We start from the raw sequence: 20625 nt of genomic DNA, 5'->3' as shown, positions 1-20625 counted from the left end.
GGAATCTTCTCGAGCAGTGACACCTGTAATTAGTGTGTAGTTGCAAGAAAGTTCTTCTGGAACAGTGGCTCTCAACATGTGGTCGCCAGAAAAACAGCAGTGTCTGGGAAACCGTTAGAAATGCAAATTCCCAGGGCCCCATCCTAGCCCTACTAAATCAGAAACTCTGGAAGGGGCCTGCCAATGCTTTAATAAGCCTTCTAGGTGCTGGCTAAAGTTTGAGAACCACTGTCCTGGAGAAATACCTTCACAAGGTTAGGAAAACAGACTTCAGAAAACACCAGGGGAGTTGAGAGGCTGAGAAGAGAGGGCAATCACTACCCTCTTGGAGATGATGCAGATTTCCAGAGGAATAAGCATTGGAAGTGAGATTTTTTTTTTGTCCTGAGTCCCTGCTCCTGGAAAGAAAACCTGGCTAGCTATTGTTTGCCCTATGCTTTGGAAAGGCAAGTGTTTTTCTTTGTTTCTTTGTTTTGTTTTGTTTTGTTTTGTTTTGTTTTGTTTTGTTTTGTTTTGTTTTGGAGAGAGAGGAGAGGAGAGGGGCAGAGGGAGAGAGAGAGAGAGAGAAAGAGAGAGAGAATCCTAAGGCGGCTCCACATTCAGCACAGACCCTGATGTGGGGCTCGATCTCACAACTGTGAGATCATGACCTGAGCTGAAACCAAGAGTAAGACACTTAACCAACTGAGCCACTGAGGCTCAGAAAACTTTGTCTTTGGAAAGACATGTACGTAAGTCAGTTTTTAGGAAGGACTATTGGATCTTCTGGCTCAAGGGTCTTCATTGGATATTTTAATGTTAAATAGATGAAGAAAGAGATCTATTTGCCACATTGAGTGAGTCTCAGTTTCCTCTACAGACACCTAAATACTGAAGATATCCTTATTTGATGGTCAAGAGGAAATAAGACCTCTATCCTACACTGAACATTTAAATAAAAGAAGCAGGTCTTTTATTGAGATTCTTTTGAAGGTGTCCCAATCACAGAGTCCTGGTCAAAATGCTAAGCTTGCCTAAGGTTTTAGTATCACCTTTGATCCATGGACTGTGGGAGTCTAAAAATGAAGAGTCCATCAGCTTACCAACTACCTTGTATCATCTAATTGATAAGTCATTAGTTAACCAGGAATAATTTAGGGAAAGTCCATTTTCTACTACCACGATCAGAACCAGTATACTTATTTAAGTTCTTAAAACTCCACTTTGTTTTTTCTATTGGCAACATATATCCACATAAAACCTATTCTGATGTGGTCATGCCTCATCAGAATGCCAATCCAAATTTAAGTGTGTAATTCAGAATTTCTTTTGTGTTAAAAACAAAGCGATTTGTTTTCTAGCTCTTGAAACTTCTGTGTGTCTAGACAAGGAACTCTCTTATTTTACATAGGAAGGAAGAAGAGTTTGTGTTTCATTTTCTATCCTACAATGAGCATTAATCATTTAGATAAAAATCTCTTTGGGAGGAAAATAAATCCTCGTTGATATGGCCAACCCTTTTATTGTTGAATTATGTATTTTCTTTTTATAAGATCAATGAACTTCTCCATGGGTTGTTTCCATTTGGGGAATGAAATGATGGGGCTTTAGAATCTCCACTCTGTGGTCTCTGATTGTTGGAGTTTGTGGACTGCAGGCACTCGGAGGATTTAACTCAGAGGGGATCCTGATAAAGGGTTCTACTGCCACTTGAGAAAACTAGGCAGGACATTTCTCCTTGGGCTCTCATGTAAGCAGGAAAGAGCTAAAAGTGATAGAAAACAGACTTTCTGATCACTCTGGTCCTACAGGGGTCCCAGAGGCTGGCCCTCTTTTATCCCAGGGTTTTCTGCTTCTCTTTCATCTTAGCAGAATATGCTCATATCATTGGTGAGTTCCAGCCAGAGAAAAAGCTGCATAATTTGCTCCTTTTCTTACTGCAGCTCAAAGCCTAGGACTCAAGGAACAATGTGAAGCAACGATTAAATCAGGTCTGAATGTTTGAAAGAAGTACAAAAGAAAAGGTTTAATATGGTTTCAACATTGTCTTCTGTAAATTAGGGATGCTAATGTTGAGGTATATTTTTCAACACTGTGTCCTTTAGCATCAAGCCCTCTCATTGTTGCCATTGGGTATGGACAATATAGGAGGGGACAACAGAAATGACAAGGAAGGAAAGGATCAATGGAAAGAAGTTGCTACAGTCTAGTCTGATTTCTTATAGTTCTGCTTCTATTTATACTGAGCCAAAATATCCTCAATGGCATTGAGCTAACATCTTTCCCCCCACTCCCATTCTCTTCCATAGCCTAGCAAATGTTTTCCCTATTAGATACACTTAAGGTTACTACCAAATTAACCACAAAGGCCATGGCATTAACAGGAGCTAGAAAATTCACAGGAGCCCCAAATAAGCCACCAAAAACTATTGTGTAGGCAACTGTAAGGTTATTGTTTGGTCTTGGTGAAGTGATAGTGGGTTTTCCATGATAGACTTGGGAGCAAAGAGTTTCTCTCTGTCCCTTTGACTATGACTATTAATCTTGATGAATATGAATTTCCACAGCTAAGTCACTACTGGTACAAGTAAAAGCTGAAGTGCAGTATTTACGAATGGACCTGCCCACCCTCATTCTCTTGCTCACTCTCTTATACACACACACACACACACACACACACACACACACACACCTCATTCATTCTTCAGTAGCATATCATACCAGTGGCTTATGTAGCACAGAGATGCATTGTCTCTTTATCCCTTGCAATCTACAGTGGATTTCTGGTCAACCTAGTTCATGTACTTCTTTTCACTGCAACTAGAGTAGCTAAGAACTCTGACACCTTTGAACCTTATGGGTCTTGTTTTTGAAATGAAACAAAACACCGTCATGGCTTGGGAATTGCAGAAATGTCACTTACTAACTCTAGGCCTGGATTTTTTTTTTTTTTCATTTAAATTAATACCTGTGTAAGGAAGGAGGCAAATAGCAATGGTTTGGCTTTTTGTGCTTCTGCCTCCTTTCAGCATTGGACTAAGCAAACTCCATGCTGTCTCCCCTCCCACTTCCCCACCTTAGTGAAAACCTAGGAGTTGTCATTTCCTTTGTAAAAGAACTGTTTTTCAGTGTTTGCTCTTTGTTCAGTCTGCGTAGTTGGTAAATGCAAGTGTAGATAACTCTTAATGCTTGTCTGGAGGTTTTTCCGCCTATTTGTGATTTGGGAGATGACCAAGGGCATGTTTGACTTGTAATAGAGATGAAGAATGGATAAATCCAGTGCATGTAATATGATTGGAGAGTCCCATAGACTGACCCACTGTGCATTCCCATAATGCCTGTTGAACAACCAAGCATTGCCCTTGCAGAAGTACAACTATACTAACTGGTATTGCCTACAGTGATTTCCAAAATGGTGGTACTCAGAAATCCGACATCCTGCACTTCTCAAGGGGGCCCTCTCCTGGCCCGGAGGTCCATGTTGCTTCCCATCCAGGGAAGGTATTTTGCTTCTCCCCATCCTTCCTCCCCTTTCCCTCCCCTCACTTTCTTTATATTCCTGGCCTGAGTGTTACCATTTGCTTACTGATAAGAGTATACTATGAATTTTCATTTACAGCTTTGAGATACTTATGAGGCTTTCCTGCTTCCCACTCAGCCCCAAACTTGGGACTTTTCACACACTGATCCTCTGATCAGTTTGATGCGGGAAAGCACATGGAAGCCATGTACCAGTTTGTATAGTAGTACCGTTTTAAACTGTGTACTCTTGAACAAAGTAGAGTGTGCTGGGGGTTCGCATTGGCTGCTTGACACACACAAAGCCAATTAACTTGCATGCCAAAAAAAAAAAAAAAGAAAAGAAAAGAAAAGAAATTAACCCTTAGAGTACTGCTTCAACATTTTGGTTTAAGGGTCTTGAACTTTACCGGTTAGGCAATGCTTCTTTCTCCAGATCCGAGTGCTGCACTTAAAGTCCATACTTAGTCTAGCCAGAACATCAACCAGGATCCTCTCTTCCACAGCTTTCCTGAGATGCTCCTGGGTCCTTTATTATTAATCAACTGATGGCATTAAAGAGGTCTAAAACATAGCCACTGTGTTTCACTGAAAATGGGCTCCACTTCCAGTGTGCTTGAGGGTGTGAGGGACTATTTTTAGCTTTGGTACGTGTCCTCTTAAAGAAAGAAGTCAGTTCTTTAAGGGTTAATATGAAATTAAGGAATTTGATGGTCTCTCTTGCTTGTCCTTCCTCCAAGGTGTCTGCATGATCCTTTTTAGATTCTTAGCTCTCCTGTTGAATGATGGTAAAAAGTAATATATATATATATAATTGCAAAAACAAAAGAACAAAAGACTGAATGGTTGAATGAAAAGACCCCTTGGCAATGCTTGCTTGATTATCACAGAGGGTAGAAAGACCAAATGTTTTAGTTAACGAATATTCATTTTGTCCTCTACCCCGAGCACCACTGCTACACAGTATTGTGGAAGACTTGATGATGCTTTTCATTTACCTCTTGCTTTTTCTTCTTCCTGTCTAATAGCCCAATAGAATCCTGCCAGAATTTCTACAAAGATTTCACATTACAGATCGACATGGCTTTCAACGTGTTCTTCCTTCTCTACTTTGGCTTGAGGGTAAGTCTGATCAGTGCCACCCGGTATCATAATGGGGCATCTTGGACCCAGGGACCATCCTTCACCAGCATCTGTTCTCGCAGAGATGAAGCCCAGTGTTTCCAGGGGAGACAACAGACCTGCGCTGTGATTTTCAGTCTCTGACAGAGACCTTTCCTCAACTCAGCATTTTCTGAAGTGCATGTTATAATCTTGTTCCAAGGAGGAGAAACAGGGATTGAAAGAACTATTTTGCCTTTGCTGGCCTACTGTTTCTCATCTCTCTAAATACGAATGCATTGTTGCCTTTAATAGGAACAAAAAAACTTCTCTTAAAATTATGTTTATCAGGTTTCGCTTAACTGAATCCTAAGAGAACAGGTGTGAGGACTGAATCAAAGGGGTAGATTGGCCGAATTTGGGACTTGGGCATTTATACTGGAGCCTGTTTACGGCGATGGCGGGGGGCAGGGGTGGCTGCATAGAGTGTGTATCACAGAGATTGTGTGTGCATGTGTGTGCACACGTGCATGTGTGAGTGGATGCATACGTATATGCCTTATTTACAGTTATATTTACGTTGGAGTCTAACAAAGATGAGACCACTCAAACTTTCCGATGACATTATTGAAAACCATAGGAAAATAGATTGCCGGGTATTTCTCCAAGGTTAACATAGTCTACAGTCACTCTCCGGAAAAGGCTATATATCCAAATTCTAAGACAGAAACAGCCTGTGATTGGTATAGATATGAGAAGGACATAACATCTCCCTCCAGGCCCCCATGAAAAACCAAAACATAGCCTTTGGCAAAAGAACATAGTTAGAATGCCAGCATCATGCTTCTCATTTTTTTGTCTCCTTTTCTCTTTCCCCAGTTTATTGCAGCCAACGATAAGCTGTGGTTCTGGCTGGAAGTGAACTCTGTGGTAGATTTCTTCACGGTTCCCCCAGTGTTTGTGTCTGTGTACTTAAACAGAAGTTGGCTTGGTAAGTCAGTCTCTCCTCCTTTCTTCTTACTGGTTCCCAAACTGTGGTGGATCAGAGGCCTGGGCTGTCCCCACGGAAAGAAAGTTTTGTGTGAATGTGCACAACTCTTGGAGTTTGGGGGGTTAGTGAGGACAGTTCTCTTCAGAGCACTAGCCCAGGAGGATTCGCGCGGTGAGTGCTTCAGGTAAGGCAGTTTTCTCATTGTTGAAGCCTACGGGTCACACTGTCACAGCCAGGACCTCTGCCTTCGTGCTTCTGTCATTTTCATTCAGCCTGCAGTTAGAACTGGACAAAGAAGAGCCTGGTACGAGGCCAACTTTCCAAGTAACTGATTCAGGTGCCCCAGAAGGCCTGCCTGCCGAAGTTAGCTTCTGTCTGCTTCTCGGTTTTATGACGAGTGGTTCCTGCCTGGTTTATCTAGAGCTAAGAGTTCCTCTGTGGGACAGCGTACAGGAAGGCATCTCAAGCCACTGTCTCCTTGAAGGAGGTGGAGCTCCCCTCCCGTGCTAAAGGAGGGGCTTTTGCAGGTGCTGTGTTCACATCTTACTTCCTGTATCTGCTCAACATGTCCCTTCCTGTCTGTCCCTGGCAGGTGACTTCCTGCATTACGAGCAAGACAGTTTGGCAGGAGAAGTAGTTAGCTCGAGGATGGTCATGGCAGCCAGAGGCATAGAGAGACAGCTTTGAGCTTCTCTTTGTTGCACTGAATAATTCTCTCAGAATGTTCCTGCTGCCGTAGGTCTACCAGGGGAAAGGGAGGCTGAAACAGGATTCAGAGGACTATTTGTGCGTCCAATCTGTATTTTTAGAAATTTTTGGTGTTACCTCAATTTTTTTTCAAAGTAATAGAAATAAAACCTTGGATTGCAAGTAACCTGTTCTGCGAGTGTTCCGCAAGACAAGCAAACATTTCTAAGAAATTTTAACTTGATAAACGAGTGATGCCTTGCAATATGAGTCGTATGTGAGGCTGAATGTCACACGATCACAACTGAACCAACGGTTCTTGAAATTTGCTTTGATATACAAATGCTTTGGATTACAAGTGTGTTTCTGGAATGAATTATGCTCGCAAACCAAGGTTTTATGTATATTACATTCAGTATAAACATTTAAAGATGTATAAAGGAAATATCAATCATGTCTTCCCCGTTCTCACTGCCTTGTCCCTGGGATGCTCAATGTTCATAGACTTCCATATCTTTCCTTCATGCCCCATTGCTACAAACATGGATGTGTACATATATATGTTGTAGAGGAGGTGGTCTTTGTACAAATACGTGTGTCCATGACATTGCACTGGAATTTGGTTTTCTCACTAACAAATAAATGATGGACATCCCTTCAGCTCTGTAATAATTCATTTTATTAGAGTTACACAGAATTCTACAAATTGTTGTATTGCAGTTCATTTGGATACAGCCCTAATGATGGACCACCTGATTATTTTCTTTTTGCACTGTAAACAATGTTTTAATAAACACCCTCATCCACACATCTGTGCAATTTTATTTCTCTAGATGGTTCTAGGTTCCTGGAAGAGTAATTGCTGAATCAAAGCATGCATATATTTTAGTTTGTACAGAAATTGATGGTTCACTTTTCAGAAATGTTGTGTCAAGATATGCTTCCACTAGCAGTATGTTTTTGATGTCCTTGCTAGCATTGTGAATTTATTACATGCCTCATATCAAGTATTTAAAAAAAGAAGCACCCTTTGTATATGATGTATGCAATAATCACATACACACATATCTGTGTGTATCTATGTGTGTATATCCCATAAGGATTCTATTTTGGACGAATTTTCACATTAGAATTGTATTCATTCACTCAATGGAAAAGTCATCATCCTTGATTTGAAACCTGCTTGCTTAGATTGGGTTTTCCAGCCAGCTTGATGAAACCATCAGAGCCACTCACAAATCTGAGAAGTAACCTGAATATGCTCTGGTACTGAGGGTCCCAGCTACCTCAGCTTGACTGTTAACTGGCTTTGTGACCTGGGGAGCTCACTTTTCTTTCACTCAGCCTGTTGTTTATAATCTGTAAAATAAAGGTTAGGTTAGATGATTTCTCAGGTACTTTCAGCTCAGAATGTCTCTAGGATTCTTGCATTGTTCATGAGAAATTTGGCATCTAGGTTGTTGGGAAGGACTGGGAAATTGGTGAAATCAAACCATCAACATTCCTGAGTCAAAATTACATATGGGTTGCTAACCATGGTTCATCCTAGACCATCCTGTTGCAAAGAGTATACACACACATGTGTGCACACACGCACATGCATGTACCCATGTACCCGTGAGCGTGCACAGACCCTGAAAAACTCCAGACAGACAGAGAAAGAAGGAAGGGGAAGAGGAAAGAAGAGAGGAAGGGAGAGAGAAGGAGGGAGAGAGGGAGGGAGGGAGGAGGGAAAGGAGTCTGCCTTCTCTTCCTGCCTTCTCTTCTCTTCTCTTCTCTTCTCTTCTCTTCTCTTCTCTTCTCTTCATTACTCTGTACACTGGAACAACCAATTTGCTTCTGGACCCTCAGTTTTCCCTTCTGAAAAATGGGAGGTTTGGACTTAAATTATCATCTAGTCCCCACACTTCATGAGTTGGAATTTTATGTCAAGCTCCATTCTCTCTTGGTCCCTTGTGGTCCTAGGTGATTGAGGATAGTCCTTCATGACTGGTGGAGACACCCTCCTGTGCAGCAAGCAGATCTCACCCCAGGGTAAGGGTATAGAGCCAAGTCTCCTTTTGAGACTAAAAGCATCTTTATGTCAGGAGAACTTGGATGTTTTAAAAATTCATGCCTTCTTGGGAATGATTTAATCCTGATTTTTGGCTTGGTGTTCTCATCTAGTGAAAAATCCACCAGAGTGAACAGGAAAAGGGGAAGAAAAAGAAAAAAGAAGAGAAATGAGATATACTTTTGCATCTGCTATGGTTTCTCTTCAAAAATTAAACCTTTAAAATGTGCTTCAATCGAACAGTATTTATTAATACCTACTATGTGCCAGGCACTTTTCCAGATGATTTGGAAACAACAGTGAATGAAATAGCATCCTACCCCATAATGTTGCAGTGAGGGAAGAACAGGAAAAAAATGAGCCTAGTAAATAGGCAAATTATACAGTGCGTTAAGAAGCATAAGTGTGTTGAAACTGAAAACAGACCAACAAACTTTTGGGCTATAAAAACATAATAAAAATACCAACAACAAATAACCTTTCCCCCCTTGTAGGAGAAGGCATCCTTAATGAAATGCTTGTGGTTCTCAGCCCCTTGGGTGAGCTCCACCACTGGTCTTCCTGTTATGGAAGAGAATTCAGTAGAATAATATTTCAAGGAAGTTTCCGTGTCTGATTTAATACATGGGTTATTACGTCGTGAAACAATTATTGTGCTGATGAGCTGCCAAATATAAAATGAACATTCCCATGAGATATAGCTTATACAGTAGAAGGAATAATCCCATTAAACGGGGGGCATTTCAGGAAGTGCTACCCTCCTCCTGGAAAATGAAAGGGTGCTGCCTTTACTGGTTGAGGTTTGGCATAAGCTGGGGAAAAGTGCAGTCTGTTCTATTTCTTCGGCACACACCTGCTGAGCTCTATGACACAGGGGGCTGCGCTATAGCTGGAGTCATGTGGGTGCAAAACAGAACAAGGGCTATGACCCCCATCCTTACCTTCGCCAGAGCAAAATGCACACCACATTTGACTTATCATAATGTATGGTTGCATATTATATAGTATTGTATTGGTTTACTTTATGTATGTGTTATCTTAGTGCATTTGATGGTGTATTGATAATAACAGCTAATTCCAGTTCTACCATGTGCTGGGAACTCTGATCAGCCCCTTACATATATGAACTCACTTACTTCTCAGAAAAGTCCTGTGAGCTGGGAGTTACTTTCCCCATTTTGCAGATAAGGAAACAGATTCAGTGACGATAGCTCTTGTCCCAGGTTGCATAGCCTTGGAAGAGGTGGAAGGGGTGATTTGCCCCAGATTTGATCTGATTTTATGTCTGTATTCATGCTGTTCTTCTGCCTCTGTCCTTAGCCTCGAAAGATTGGGGGTTTTGAGGACTGCGTTGGGGTGACTGAGCTGATTTGGCTAATTTCTGTTGGCACTTCTCCATCTCTCCTTACTGAGAGAGATTCACTTCAGGCAGGCAGGGAGGGGAAGAGCTCTTATTTAAGAACACACGTCCTCATGACTCCTCATCCCCATCCCACTCGTCCTTGCCCACCTTCAGTTTCTAGAGTTGTCACTAGGACCTGGGGAACACATAGAGCTTGTCTGGTGTCTCCCGAGTCCCAAGGTACCTTAGCACCTTGGGGATCAGATCTGTTCCACCTGAGAGAGAGGGAGAGACTAGAGGCTTCCACACATGCTGTCAATAGAGCAGAGTGGGTCAGAGCCAAGCTCTGGGCTACCACCTCAATTCACATCTTGGCTTGGCCAATGGGTCACCTTAAGCAAGGTTGTTTTACCTGTCTTAAACTCAGTTTTCCACCTATCCAATGAATGGGCAGTACTCACCTCACAGGGTTGCAGAGGGGATTTTGTGAGGCAGTGTAAGGAAAATACCATGTACCTAGGACGGGGTTCACGATGATCCCAGGCTTCTCTTTCTAACCTACCTATCATATTTTAAAGCACCAAGAAAGAAAACAAACCAGAATGGAACCAAAAATAAGGCAGCGGGATGTGAGGACATCCACGTTGGCAGGCGGCAAGTCTCTGCTTATTTTAATTCCTGTTCCCACACACACCAGCTTATTCATTTTTGTTTCTCTCACCAAATCCTTATCCTACCTCACTAAAATAAATGTACCTTGAAATGAGAGATGTATTTTATTTTGAGACTAGAATAACATGCTGAGGAGAGCTCTTCTGTCTGTCTCATTTTGGGGGGAACTGTATCCCCAAGGTAGGTCAACAGACTGTGCCTCCTTTGTGTATTTATTTATGTGGTTTCATTGAGGGTCATTTTGTGTGGTCAAAAGGAGAGAGGAGAGAAAAATAATGATGCACCCACTGGCCACTCATCTCGCTAGCTTTTTTTGAGTGATTACTGTGTATTCAGCACTGAGATGAGGGGACCATGTCTGGCCACCCTGTTTTACTATGTTTTACTATGATCTCCAACATTGCCCCTCTTCTCTGATTAATGAAATCAGGGGATGGTAAGGAGCCCCAGGCCTTGAACCCAGGGTGGAAAAACTGTCAACTATAAACGTACCTGTTCCTCTAACCCATGTTAGACTTCAGCACCTCTGGAAAACACTGCTAGAAAATAGAGAACTCTGATAAAAAATAGAAAAATGAGTTAGTGCCCAGCCACAAGGCAATTAAAATGGTTTAAGATATCTGCTTATAAATATATGCCCGGGCAGTACCTTTTTTGTGTCAAAAGGTGATAAAAACAGGATTTAAAAAAAAAAAAAAAGTTCAGATCCTCAAAAACAACAACAAAAGGACAAAACGTAGTTCCTGTTTGAGACTGAGGTTTCAATCTAGTTTTAGAACCAAAATAAACACGCATGCAGCAACAGCAAGTAACACTGCCCGCTGTATAATTAAGTCCCAAATTGTCAGGTACAGGCTGTAAGGGCCGTGGGAGTTCACAGGAGAAAGAGCTTATGTGGGTGGAGGAACGCGAGGAGGCTTCTGCAAGGCACCAGCTCAGCCCGGCTTGCCGTGGTGGGTGAAACTGGGGAGCAGTGGCCCGCTTCGAAGGGGAGAGGAGACCAGCCTACCCTGTGCAGAGGATAGCAGGTGCCCACCAATGATAATGCCGTCCTAGAGAAGAAAGCACCCTTCCCTGCACAAGGCATCAGCCCCACAGCCCCGCAAGATGGATGTGTTTGTTTCCTCTTGCTACAGTAACAAGTGAGCGCCACAAATGGCGGTGGCTTAACACAAGTTTCTTTCTTTTTTTTTAATGCTTTATTATTTATTTTTGAGAGAGAGACACAGAGAGAGAGAGAGCGAATGAGCATGAGTGGGTGAGGGGCAAAGAGAGAGGGAGAATCCGAAGCAGGCTCCAAGCTCTGTCAGCACAGAGCCCAATGCGGGGCTCGAACTCATGAACTGTAAGATCATGACCTGAGCCAAAGTCAGATGCTTAACTGACTGAGCCACCCAGGTGCCCCAACACAAGTTTATTTCTTACAGGTATGTAGATTAGAAGTCAACTTGGGTCTCTCTGGGCTAAGGGACAAGAGTCTTCAGGGCTGTGCTCCCTTCTGGAAGCTCAGAGGAATGTTCTCTTACCTTGCCTTTTCCATCTTTCGCAGACCACCCACACTCCTTAGCTTGGGGCCCCTTCCTCCATCTTCAAAGCCAGCAGCCCTGGGTTGAGTCCTCTTACCACGTCTCACTGATCTTGCCATCTGTCATCACCTTCCTCAGACTGTCTCTCTCCTGTCTCCTGCTCCTACTTCTAAGGACCCTTGTGATTATACTGGGGTCCTACATGGATAATCCAAGATACTTACCCCATATTAAGGTCAGCGGGTTAGTAACCTTAATTTCTCTGCTACTGTGATTACCTTTTGCCATGTAAATTACCATATGCCCAGGTTCTGAGGATTACCATGAATGTTTTTTTTTGGGGGGGGTGGGCATTATTCTGCCCATCAAAAGCGGTATTATTATTAATACTCCTATTTTGCTGAAGAGGAAACTGAGGTTCAGAGAAGTTAAGTATCTTGCCCCAAATCATGGAGCCAGTGGCTCTGCACAGTCTTTTGGAGTCCAAAAGACCTAGTAGGCATTCTGGGCCCTCCACGCCCTTGCCTTGTCATACGTTTCTACCCTGTTATGGGAGGAGACCTTTGGGGAAATCTTGCTTGGAGCCTGAGAACTTCCCCCCTCTCCTCACTTCCACGTAGTGTTTTTCTTCTTCTTCTTCTTCTTCTTCTTCTTCTTCTTCTTCTTCTTCTTCTTCTTTTCTTGGGACCTGGTGAATTACTAAGCCGATATGCCTACTATTCATTATTCTTAAACATTTGCTCTGGTGGGGGGGGGGCTTCCCACGTGGCTGCAGCAATTGAGGGGAACATGTTAGGTCTACATGCCCCCTGCTTAAAAGCTTCCTTTCCTTAGAATTCATGCTTTCTTGCTTTTTCTGGAGCTTATTTTAAAGAATGGAGAGAAACCAGAATTTTAGAATGCCAGATGAGGCGACAAGTTATGACGTGTTCCCAGGGAAGGCAGCGTGTGGAGTCACCTTTCCTCTCGTTATTCTCTCAGGGCACAGCTGCAGTCTTAGGAGGCTTTCCATTGCCCTCTACATCATAGGGTGTCTGGCCCCAGGGCCACTCCCTTGCTTGAAGAATCCCACAATGGGTAAAGTGAGGTGCGGTTAATATCTAGCCTTCTGTTGACTGGCCTCTGCATTTGGTAAAAGTACTCAATGGTGAAAGCCTTTGCCTGGTTTCTGTTTCCTGACATCAGGGATTTTCAGTGTATTGAAACTTAAAACAAAACAAAACAAAACAAAACCATAAAACCCCGAATATGATTTGGCCAGAAAGTAGAGGCAGCCCCTTGTGGGCAGCCCCAGGCACACAGACTTGACTCCCAGCCCCTTACAATTCCTGCCAGGGGTCCACCAGGCTGCTAATTGCATCTACCCTGCTGTGTGTTCCTTCTGCTGAGGGCAGAGTGAGTTTCTGCCCCATCTCACTGGCTGGCATCCCTCTCCCTGTTAAGGCACAGCCCTAACTTCACCACCCATGTAAAGCCTTCCCATTTTTCCAGTTGGAATGAATTCCCTGACGTTTTTCTCTTTTGCTCTTACAATTAGTGCTATAAAAGCAGTATTATCATCTGTGTTATATTATCAGTTAGAATACAAGTTCCATGACACCTTTGTGCAGGAACATTGACCGTCCTGTTTTTTTGCTGTGTCCTGGTGCCTGGAACAGTGCCTGGCACATAATTTGTGCTTGTTGAATGAATGAATGAATGAATGAATGAGTGTGTTTTCTTTCAAGGATGATAATAATGAACAATTACTTGCTTATTAAAGGCAGACACTGGGCTCAGCATCTCATATACGTTATCTGAATTAATGTTCACAGCAGCCCAATGAGTAAATACTATAGTCTGATTTTACAATTTAGAGAACTGAGGTTTGCGAGTTACGTAACTTTCTCAGGTAGTAAGTGTGGATCCAGGACTCAGCCCAGTTCAATCTGATTTCTGAGCCCATGCTTTTAAAATTACTAGTCCAGTGGTTCTCAAGGTGTGGTTCCCATACCAGCAGCATCAGCACCACCTGAAAATTTGTTAGATATGCAGATTCTTAGAACCCAGCACAGACCCAATGAATCAAAAACTCCCAGAGTTTAATCTGACAATCTTTGTTTTGCACACCTTCCTGGCCATGCTGATATTCACCCAATTTTGAGAACCACTGTCCTAGGCTATTCTGGGATGCTTATACATTTGGCTGTCCACAAGAATCCCCCAGAAGGTTTTCAAAACTCATGATGTTCAGACCAAACCTCCAATCAATTAAATCACAGTCTCTGGGTTGGGGGATATGACCCAGGTTCAGCATTTTTTAATGTTCTCCATTGCATCAAAAATGCAATTAGGTTGAGAACCATGTATATACATCTTCTAATTGTGAACGTTGAGTTAATTTCTCCCTAGAAGAGTGCTTCCTAGTCTTCATGTGCATGTGAAACACTGGGAGGTCTTAGAATGCAGTTTCTGATTTGGGAAGTTTGGGCGGGACCAGATATTCTGCCTTTCTACATGTTTCCAGGTGAGGCTGGTGTTTCTAGTCTGGGGACCATATTCGAAGTAGCCAGGCTTTCTAGTCTGGACTGAAATGTCCAGTAAGGTAACCACTAACAACATTGGGCTACTTAAATGTAGACTAATCAAAATTAAATAAAATCTCAAAGCTCTGTTTCTCATTCATACTAGCTACAGATCAAGCATTCGCTAGCACCGTGTGGTTAGTGGCTGTGGTGTTGGACAGCACACATACAGAACATTGCCATCATCACAAGAATTCCACCTGACCACACTGCTCTAGAATGTGTCTTGTGAGAGAGGTGCCTTGGTGGCTCAGCCGGTTGAGCGTCCGACTTCAGCTCAGGTCAGGTCGTGATCTCACCATTCGTGACTTTTAGCCCCGCATTGGACGCTGTGCTGACAGCTCAGAGCCTGGAGCCTGCTTTCGATTCTGTGTCTCTGTCTCTCTCTACCCCTCCTCTGCTCGTGCTCTGTCTCGCTCTCTCTCCTTCAGAAGTAAATAAACATTAACAATTTTTTTTTTAGACTGTGTCTTGTGATAGAACGTACCATGAATTTTTACTTTTTGTATGTCTGGGACACCCTTGTAAACCGTGGAAGCTTAACAAATGTTTACTGAAGTGATTTTTAATGAGAGGACTGATGTACAGATGTACACCATCGAAGTGAGACTCCCCACCGCCCTATCCAGATTACATTATTTAAGGCCTCAGTAGGCAACAACTGCACAAAAGAGGCTCTGGGCCTGGCTCCAGCTCCAGCCTCTTCCCCAGGACTCTACTGCTGCATTTTGAAATGGCCTTCTGGGCTCTGAAAGGAAAGGTCTCTGGTGCCCCCTACAGGACTGTCCTGGACTTTGCTGGATCAGAGCGAGATTAAGTAGGCTGGAGGAGGGGAGATAAATTGGCTCAAAGTCAGTGGATACTTGGCAGTTAGTCAGAGGCAAGGATAGGCTCACTTCGCATTCCCGCAAGGTGTTTGACATCTAATAACTTGACTTGAGTCAGCCGCTATGACCATAAACTCCCCATTCTTCCCCCCACCACCCCAAGGGGTCTCCTGGTCCCATTGCCCAGGGTCTAGAAGGAAGGGCCTTTGAGAACGACCAGAGGTGACCTGAGGCAGTTGGACACAGATGCTCTAAAACCCAAAGCCTTCTATGTAAACCCTTCCCTGTAGTTAGTGGTTTAATTTAAAATAATAACAATAAAAGAAAAGTGTGGCTTCCCTTTTGGGGGCCAGATGTCTTTGGAGATGGAGAAAGAGAGAGAAGAAGTATGTGCTCTAAAAGAGAAGGTGCTTCCGTAACTAGGGTAGTGTTGGATCCGTTCACATCTTACATATGTATATGTGTGTTTGTACATGTACAGGTACAATTTGTAATTATCCCAGGTAGTCTTCCAAACACCACTATGAAATAAGGATCGTTTTTAGCCCCATTTTCCAGATGGGGAAACCAAGGCCTAGAGAGGTTCTGTAACTTGCCAAGAGTCATATAGTGAGTAAGTGGCAGAGCCAGGCTTTGGACCCAGGCACTCTGCCTCCAAGGTTTATGTTCCTCAGTGGTCTATTATGCTAGCTTTCAAGCTATAAAATTAACTCGCCATTATAGTTTCACTTACAAAAAATTAATCCAACAGCCCTGTCTAATCAGAGCAAATACTGAGTGCAGCTTCCTCCTCATTCCAGTCCCCTAAGAAAAGGTGAAAAGCCCCCTAAACAGAAAGTTCTTTGGGACTCCTAGGTAAGAAAGGAAATTTAGAAGAAAAATAACCCAATCCGTTTTTTTTTTTAAAAACTGAGTTAATACAATTTCTATAACTTAGTAGCCTCCAAACTACTTTTGGTTTTGGCCTTAAAACACCTTTTCCCCATTTCCCCAGCCCCCTTTTTCTGAACCTCTTGGTTTATTCTATACAAGTAGCCAAATAAATAAAAACAATCTATGTTACCACCATTGGTCCATCTTGAAATAGTGTCAGGTTAGAGATTATGGGCTGTACTGTTTGCCTGAGCTATTTTGGGGTGGAGAGGGCTATTAAGTGGTGCCATGCGCCTTGGGAAAAGCATTGGTGCTGGATTGCTATTGTGTGGCAAGAGCAATGAACTCACTGAGTTCCGTCCCTTTGACTGGGCTCTGAAGGAAGGCAGCCCCAGCAAAGTGGCACGCAGAAAGTTTAGACGTGTTTCAGGGAGCTAATTGCTGCTCTGGTAACTGCTCTGCCGAAACTGCTTCTAGAGAAATTATTCCTCTGTAAGAGATTTCCGACTGTATTCCCTTGATATTGCTTTGTCAGGGCATGCTTTAAATAAGATGCCCTCTGTAGGTAGCAGGGATTCTAAATCCTCATTGACGTGTACAGCTCTGTTATATGCCAAATTGGAAATAACATCTCAAAATGAATGTCTTCAAGGAACAAATTCAGCAGTAGGTTTTCATAGATGCCAAAACCTCTCCAGATGGCTGTACTTCATCTGGGGTATTATTGGAACAGCCTTCTCAAGCAACCTAAATCTCTAGGACTGGACGTATATTTACCTTTGCATCATCTTGAAAAAATAGATGCCTTGGTTCTTCTCGATGAGATAGGGCCGTGATGGATCGACTTGGCTGGCAGACCAGGTAGGGAGAAAGTGGACACGGGAAGCAGCTCTGAGACGCTATTGCCAGACCTCCTCCCTCCCTGCGGGACAGAGCCTCTCAGCTCCCTTTTCTGGAGAATGATAGAGCCTGACTCCTCTCCACCCCCAGGATAATTTATTCTAACAAACACTCTTTCCCAGTCATCCTACCTGGAGACACCTAGATGCCCCAGCCTGGACCCGGGCCTGCTGGCAAAAATAAGGGCAGATGACAGGTGGTGAGCAAAGCTCCATTTTTCATGAGCCACATTGTATTACCAGAAATAAAAATCAAATACCGGTTTGACGACACTTTGCTCTCAAGTAACAACTGCTCAATTCAACTTCTGTCTTTAAGGCCAGATAAGAATTTAGCAACCCACCTCACAGAGGGTACCACTCATTTATTATTTCCTGGGTGGATTGCAGAACTTTTCCACGGCCAGACCAGGGGCAGAACAAATTCGTCCTTTTTGTCAAAACTCAATCTCACAGTCTTTGCCTTTCATATTCTCACGCGGCCTCCCTTTCTACCTCTCTCGGTGAATTTCTTCCCTGTGGTCACCAAGCAGCTTACTCACCAGCCACCCCGGTCCCCGCTGCAGATATGCCCCAACTCCATGACTCTGGTAGACCCCAGCCCCTGACTAGCAACTGATGCTCATCCGTCCTCTGTGCTCACCTGAACGCAGCCAGTTACGATCTCGCCCCTTCTGAAACCGCCATCATCTGAATCATTCATAGCCTCCCTTCCAAAGTTGACTATATTTTTTATAAGTCATGTATAAAGTATTTTTATAAGTCCATGTCCTGGCTGATGAACTAGATCAGAAACTGGCAAAGCTGGCCCATTGCTTGTTTTCCTAAAGTTTTATTAGGACATAGCCACACCCACTTATTTACATCTTATCTTGGGCAGTGAGCCAGAGATCTAGGGTCCCCAAAGCCTAAAATCTTCACTATCTGGCTCTTTATTGAAGGTCTGTGATGTGATCCCTGCTCTAGAATAACAGCTGTGTTATGTATTCCTTTACATTCCACTAACTGTTTGCCACAGTGTTTTGCACGTGGTCCCTACTGATCGGTTTTGATAAACTGGGCATAAACTTTCCTCTGAAATCAGTAAGAAATGTAATAGTAATAAAGTAACACCCTATTTCTGCCCATGCTATTGCTGTTATTTCTAGAGCTACCTAGTATTGTGCAGCAGGTGTTGGACTTTGCTCTTTATCTGCCTGTCTCATTTGATCCTCCCAACAGCCCTAGATAAGAGACCCTGGAGCTCTGAGAGGTGAGCTGTCTCCTTTGCTGTGTGACTTCAGCAAGGATTCAAACTCGGGTCTTTGTGATCTAAGAGCCCGAGCTTTTCATTCCTGCTAGGTACTCCCGGTCCAGCCCTAGCCCCTCCAGGTGCTTGCTCCCTGCACACCTCACTCACCTTCCCTGAATCTCGGTTCTAGTGAAGAGACTCCATTAAATGCCACCATTGTTACTGCTATTATCATCCTCATTCATTCATTCCACAGACCTTAAAACAAGTACACGTGTTAGTTGCTGTACGGGGTTTGGTGTTTAGACTGTGAGTGAGGTATCTTTCCCCTGCTGTGGGAAGGGCAAGTCTATAAACCCTGGCTTGTAAACCCAGATGTTTCCAGGGATGGGAAGATAACAGATGAGTGAAGACTGCCAGATGAAGGCTGTCTCTAGCTGGGGAGTGAATTTCCCCCTTAAAACGTTAGCAGCTGATCATGTTTGGCAGATTCTTGCTATGTAGACACATCCTCAGTGTCCAGTAGGGCCTTCTCCTCTCCTTTCCTCCCCCTCCTCTCCCTCCCCTCCTCCTCCTCGAGAACAGTTATCTTTGGCCACAGTGACTTGCCCTTTAAAAACTCGTCTAGGCTTCAATATTATCTCTCTGCTTGGGACACAGAAATTCTTCTCTATAGGAAACAGTCATACTAGACTGTTTTCCCACTTACCACATCTATTGTCCAGCATCCTTACAAAGACTATGTATGTCCTGACATCGGCTGACAACACTAAACAGGTTACAGCAGATTCACCAATAAATATCCATAATGTGGCGGGTGAGTATCTTAGGCAACTTAAAACACTTAACTTGATTTTGCAAACTGGGACAGAAATCCCTTTTCCAATGTTCTTGCATTTGGAGCAAAGTGCACGTTGTCTCAGGACTTCTCATTCCTATTTTTGGTTTTTGTTCATTTTGAGCAATAGCCTTTGCTTACTACCCACCCTACTCCCTTAGTAAAAGCGCTTCTAGTCTGGTGGAGAGGAGGGATCCAGTGCAAGCATGAGGGATCTGAGGGAAACCCAGGTGTCACACGTTTTTTCCCTACAGTGACCTGCCCCAAATGTCTATTCTCTTGGCCCTCAGAGACCCTCTCCAGTCCCTCACTGTAGCAGGACCGCGTTTTCTAGGCCACGCTTCTGAAAAGATTTGTTGTGTGGTTCTGCCCCCTAGTGGGAGAAATTAGGAATGAAACACACAGAAGCTTCTGTCCTCCGAATTCTGCCTCCTTCAATCCTGGTGAATGAACCTCGGCAAATGTAAGCTCTGTTTTTGACTCTTCGAGATAGCATATCCCTCAAAAGGTGCCTCAGACTATCTGTGAAAGCTTGAAAAAGACAAATGTCAGGCCAATAGATAGAAATTTTAAAAAGTAGGCATATGTATTCAGGCTAAACATGTGCTAAGATGTCCCAAGAAGGCCAAGGAAAGGAGATACCCTAGCCTGACTCCAGAGTGTTGCCCTAAAACAAAGGATTCTCTTCAATTGTTTATCTAATCTTTTTAAGCCTTCTGTCCTTTGGTGGAATATGTGCCTTCTGTCCTTTGACTGAATTGGTTTCGGATTTGAAAGAAATACTGAAGGACCTGTCACTTTCCTTCTTGTATGTCAAGCTGGCCAGCTATGAAAAATGGAAGAATGTGCAGATCCTGAATAGATATGTTTGTCAAACCTACACAGAAATAGGAACTTTATTAATAAACTCGAGTGTGATCATAATACATGTATCCCAGTAAAGCAGCTCTGATAGATGAACCAGAACTACAGTATTTAAATAAGGCGTGTACTGTGTTAGTGTTGTGTTAGTATTTCATTCCTTCCTCCTGCGAGGTGAGTTAGCATGATATTACCATTAACTGCCATTGGGTGGGTCCCAAAGGTCATTCTGGGGAAGATAATAGAGCTTTTCATATGATATGCTTTCAAGCCGCCTAGCAGATGCAGAATAATATGAAAAGAGGCCAAAAAAAGTAGTGAATATTTTTATCTCAAGTTGTCATTCCTTATATCAACTCATTTTTAGGGAAGAGAAAGCCTGTTTTTTTCTGTTATGACATTTCTGTCATTTTTTTTTTTTTTGACTGTCTGGCTGGACTTCATCTCAGCAAAGTTGAAAAAATATTCTAGATGAGGGGAAAAAAATGATGGGAAGAAACTGGAAGAAGGGAGAGAGCCACAACACAAGGAGAAACAGAATTCTGATGTCCTGTTGCCAATTGGAAAGTTTAGGGTTTTCAAGAAGGAAATGTGTTATTCTAGGGCTAACAGGAATCCCAGAAGCATTTGTGGTTGCTCAAGGAGCACTTCAATGATCTGAC

General features: G+C 43.1%; 1 protein-coding gene across 5 annotated transcripts in view; it reads left to right on the top strand.

The window, feature by feature from the left end:
* The window catches only part of KCNMA1 (potassium calcium-activated channel subfamily M alpha 1), a 731687-nt gene that overhangs the window by 427695 nt on the left and 283367 nt on the right, over positions 1-20625 (top strand). For all 5 annotated transcript variants that reach the window (XM_047073026.1, XM_047073024.1, XM_047073023.1 and 2 more), the window contains 2 exons: positions 4527-4620; positions 5479-5590. In XM_047073026.1, the coding sequence (XP_046928982.1) occupies positions 4527-4620; positions 5479-5590 (206 nt within the window). The remainder of the gene's footprint in view (positions 1-4526; positions 4621-5478; positions 5591-20625) is intronic.

This window comes from Lynx rufus, unplaced genomic scaffold, assembly GCF_022079265.1.
Source record: "Lynx rufus isolate CCGP_SWC_20201006 ecotype Redwood Valley unplaced genomic scaffold, mLynRuf1.p SCAF_11, whole genome shotgun sequence".
Classification (NCBI taxonomy): Eukaryota; Metazoa; Chordata; class Mammalia; order Carnivora; family Felidae; genus Lynx; species Lynx rufus.
The sequence above is the reverse complement of the archived record's forward strand: the minus strand, read 5'-3'. Positions and strand labels throughout refer to the sequence as shown.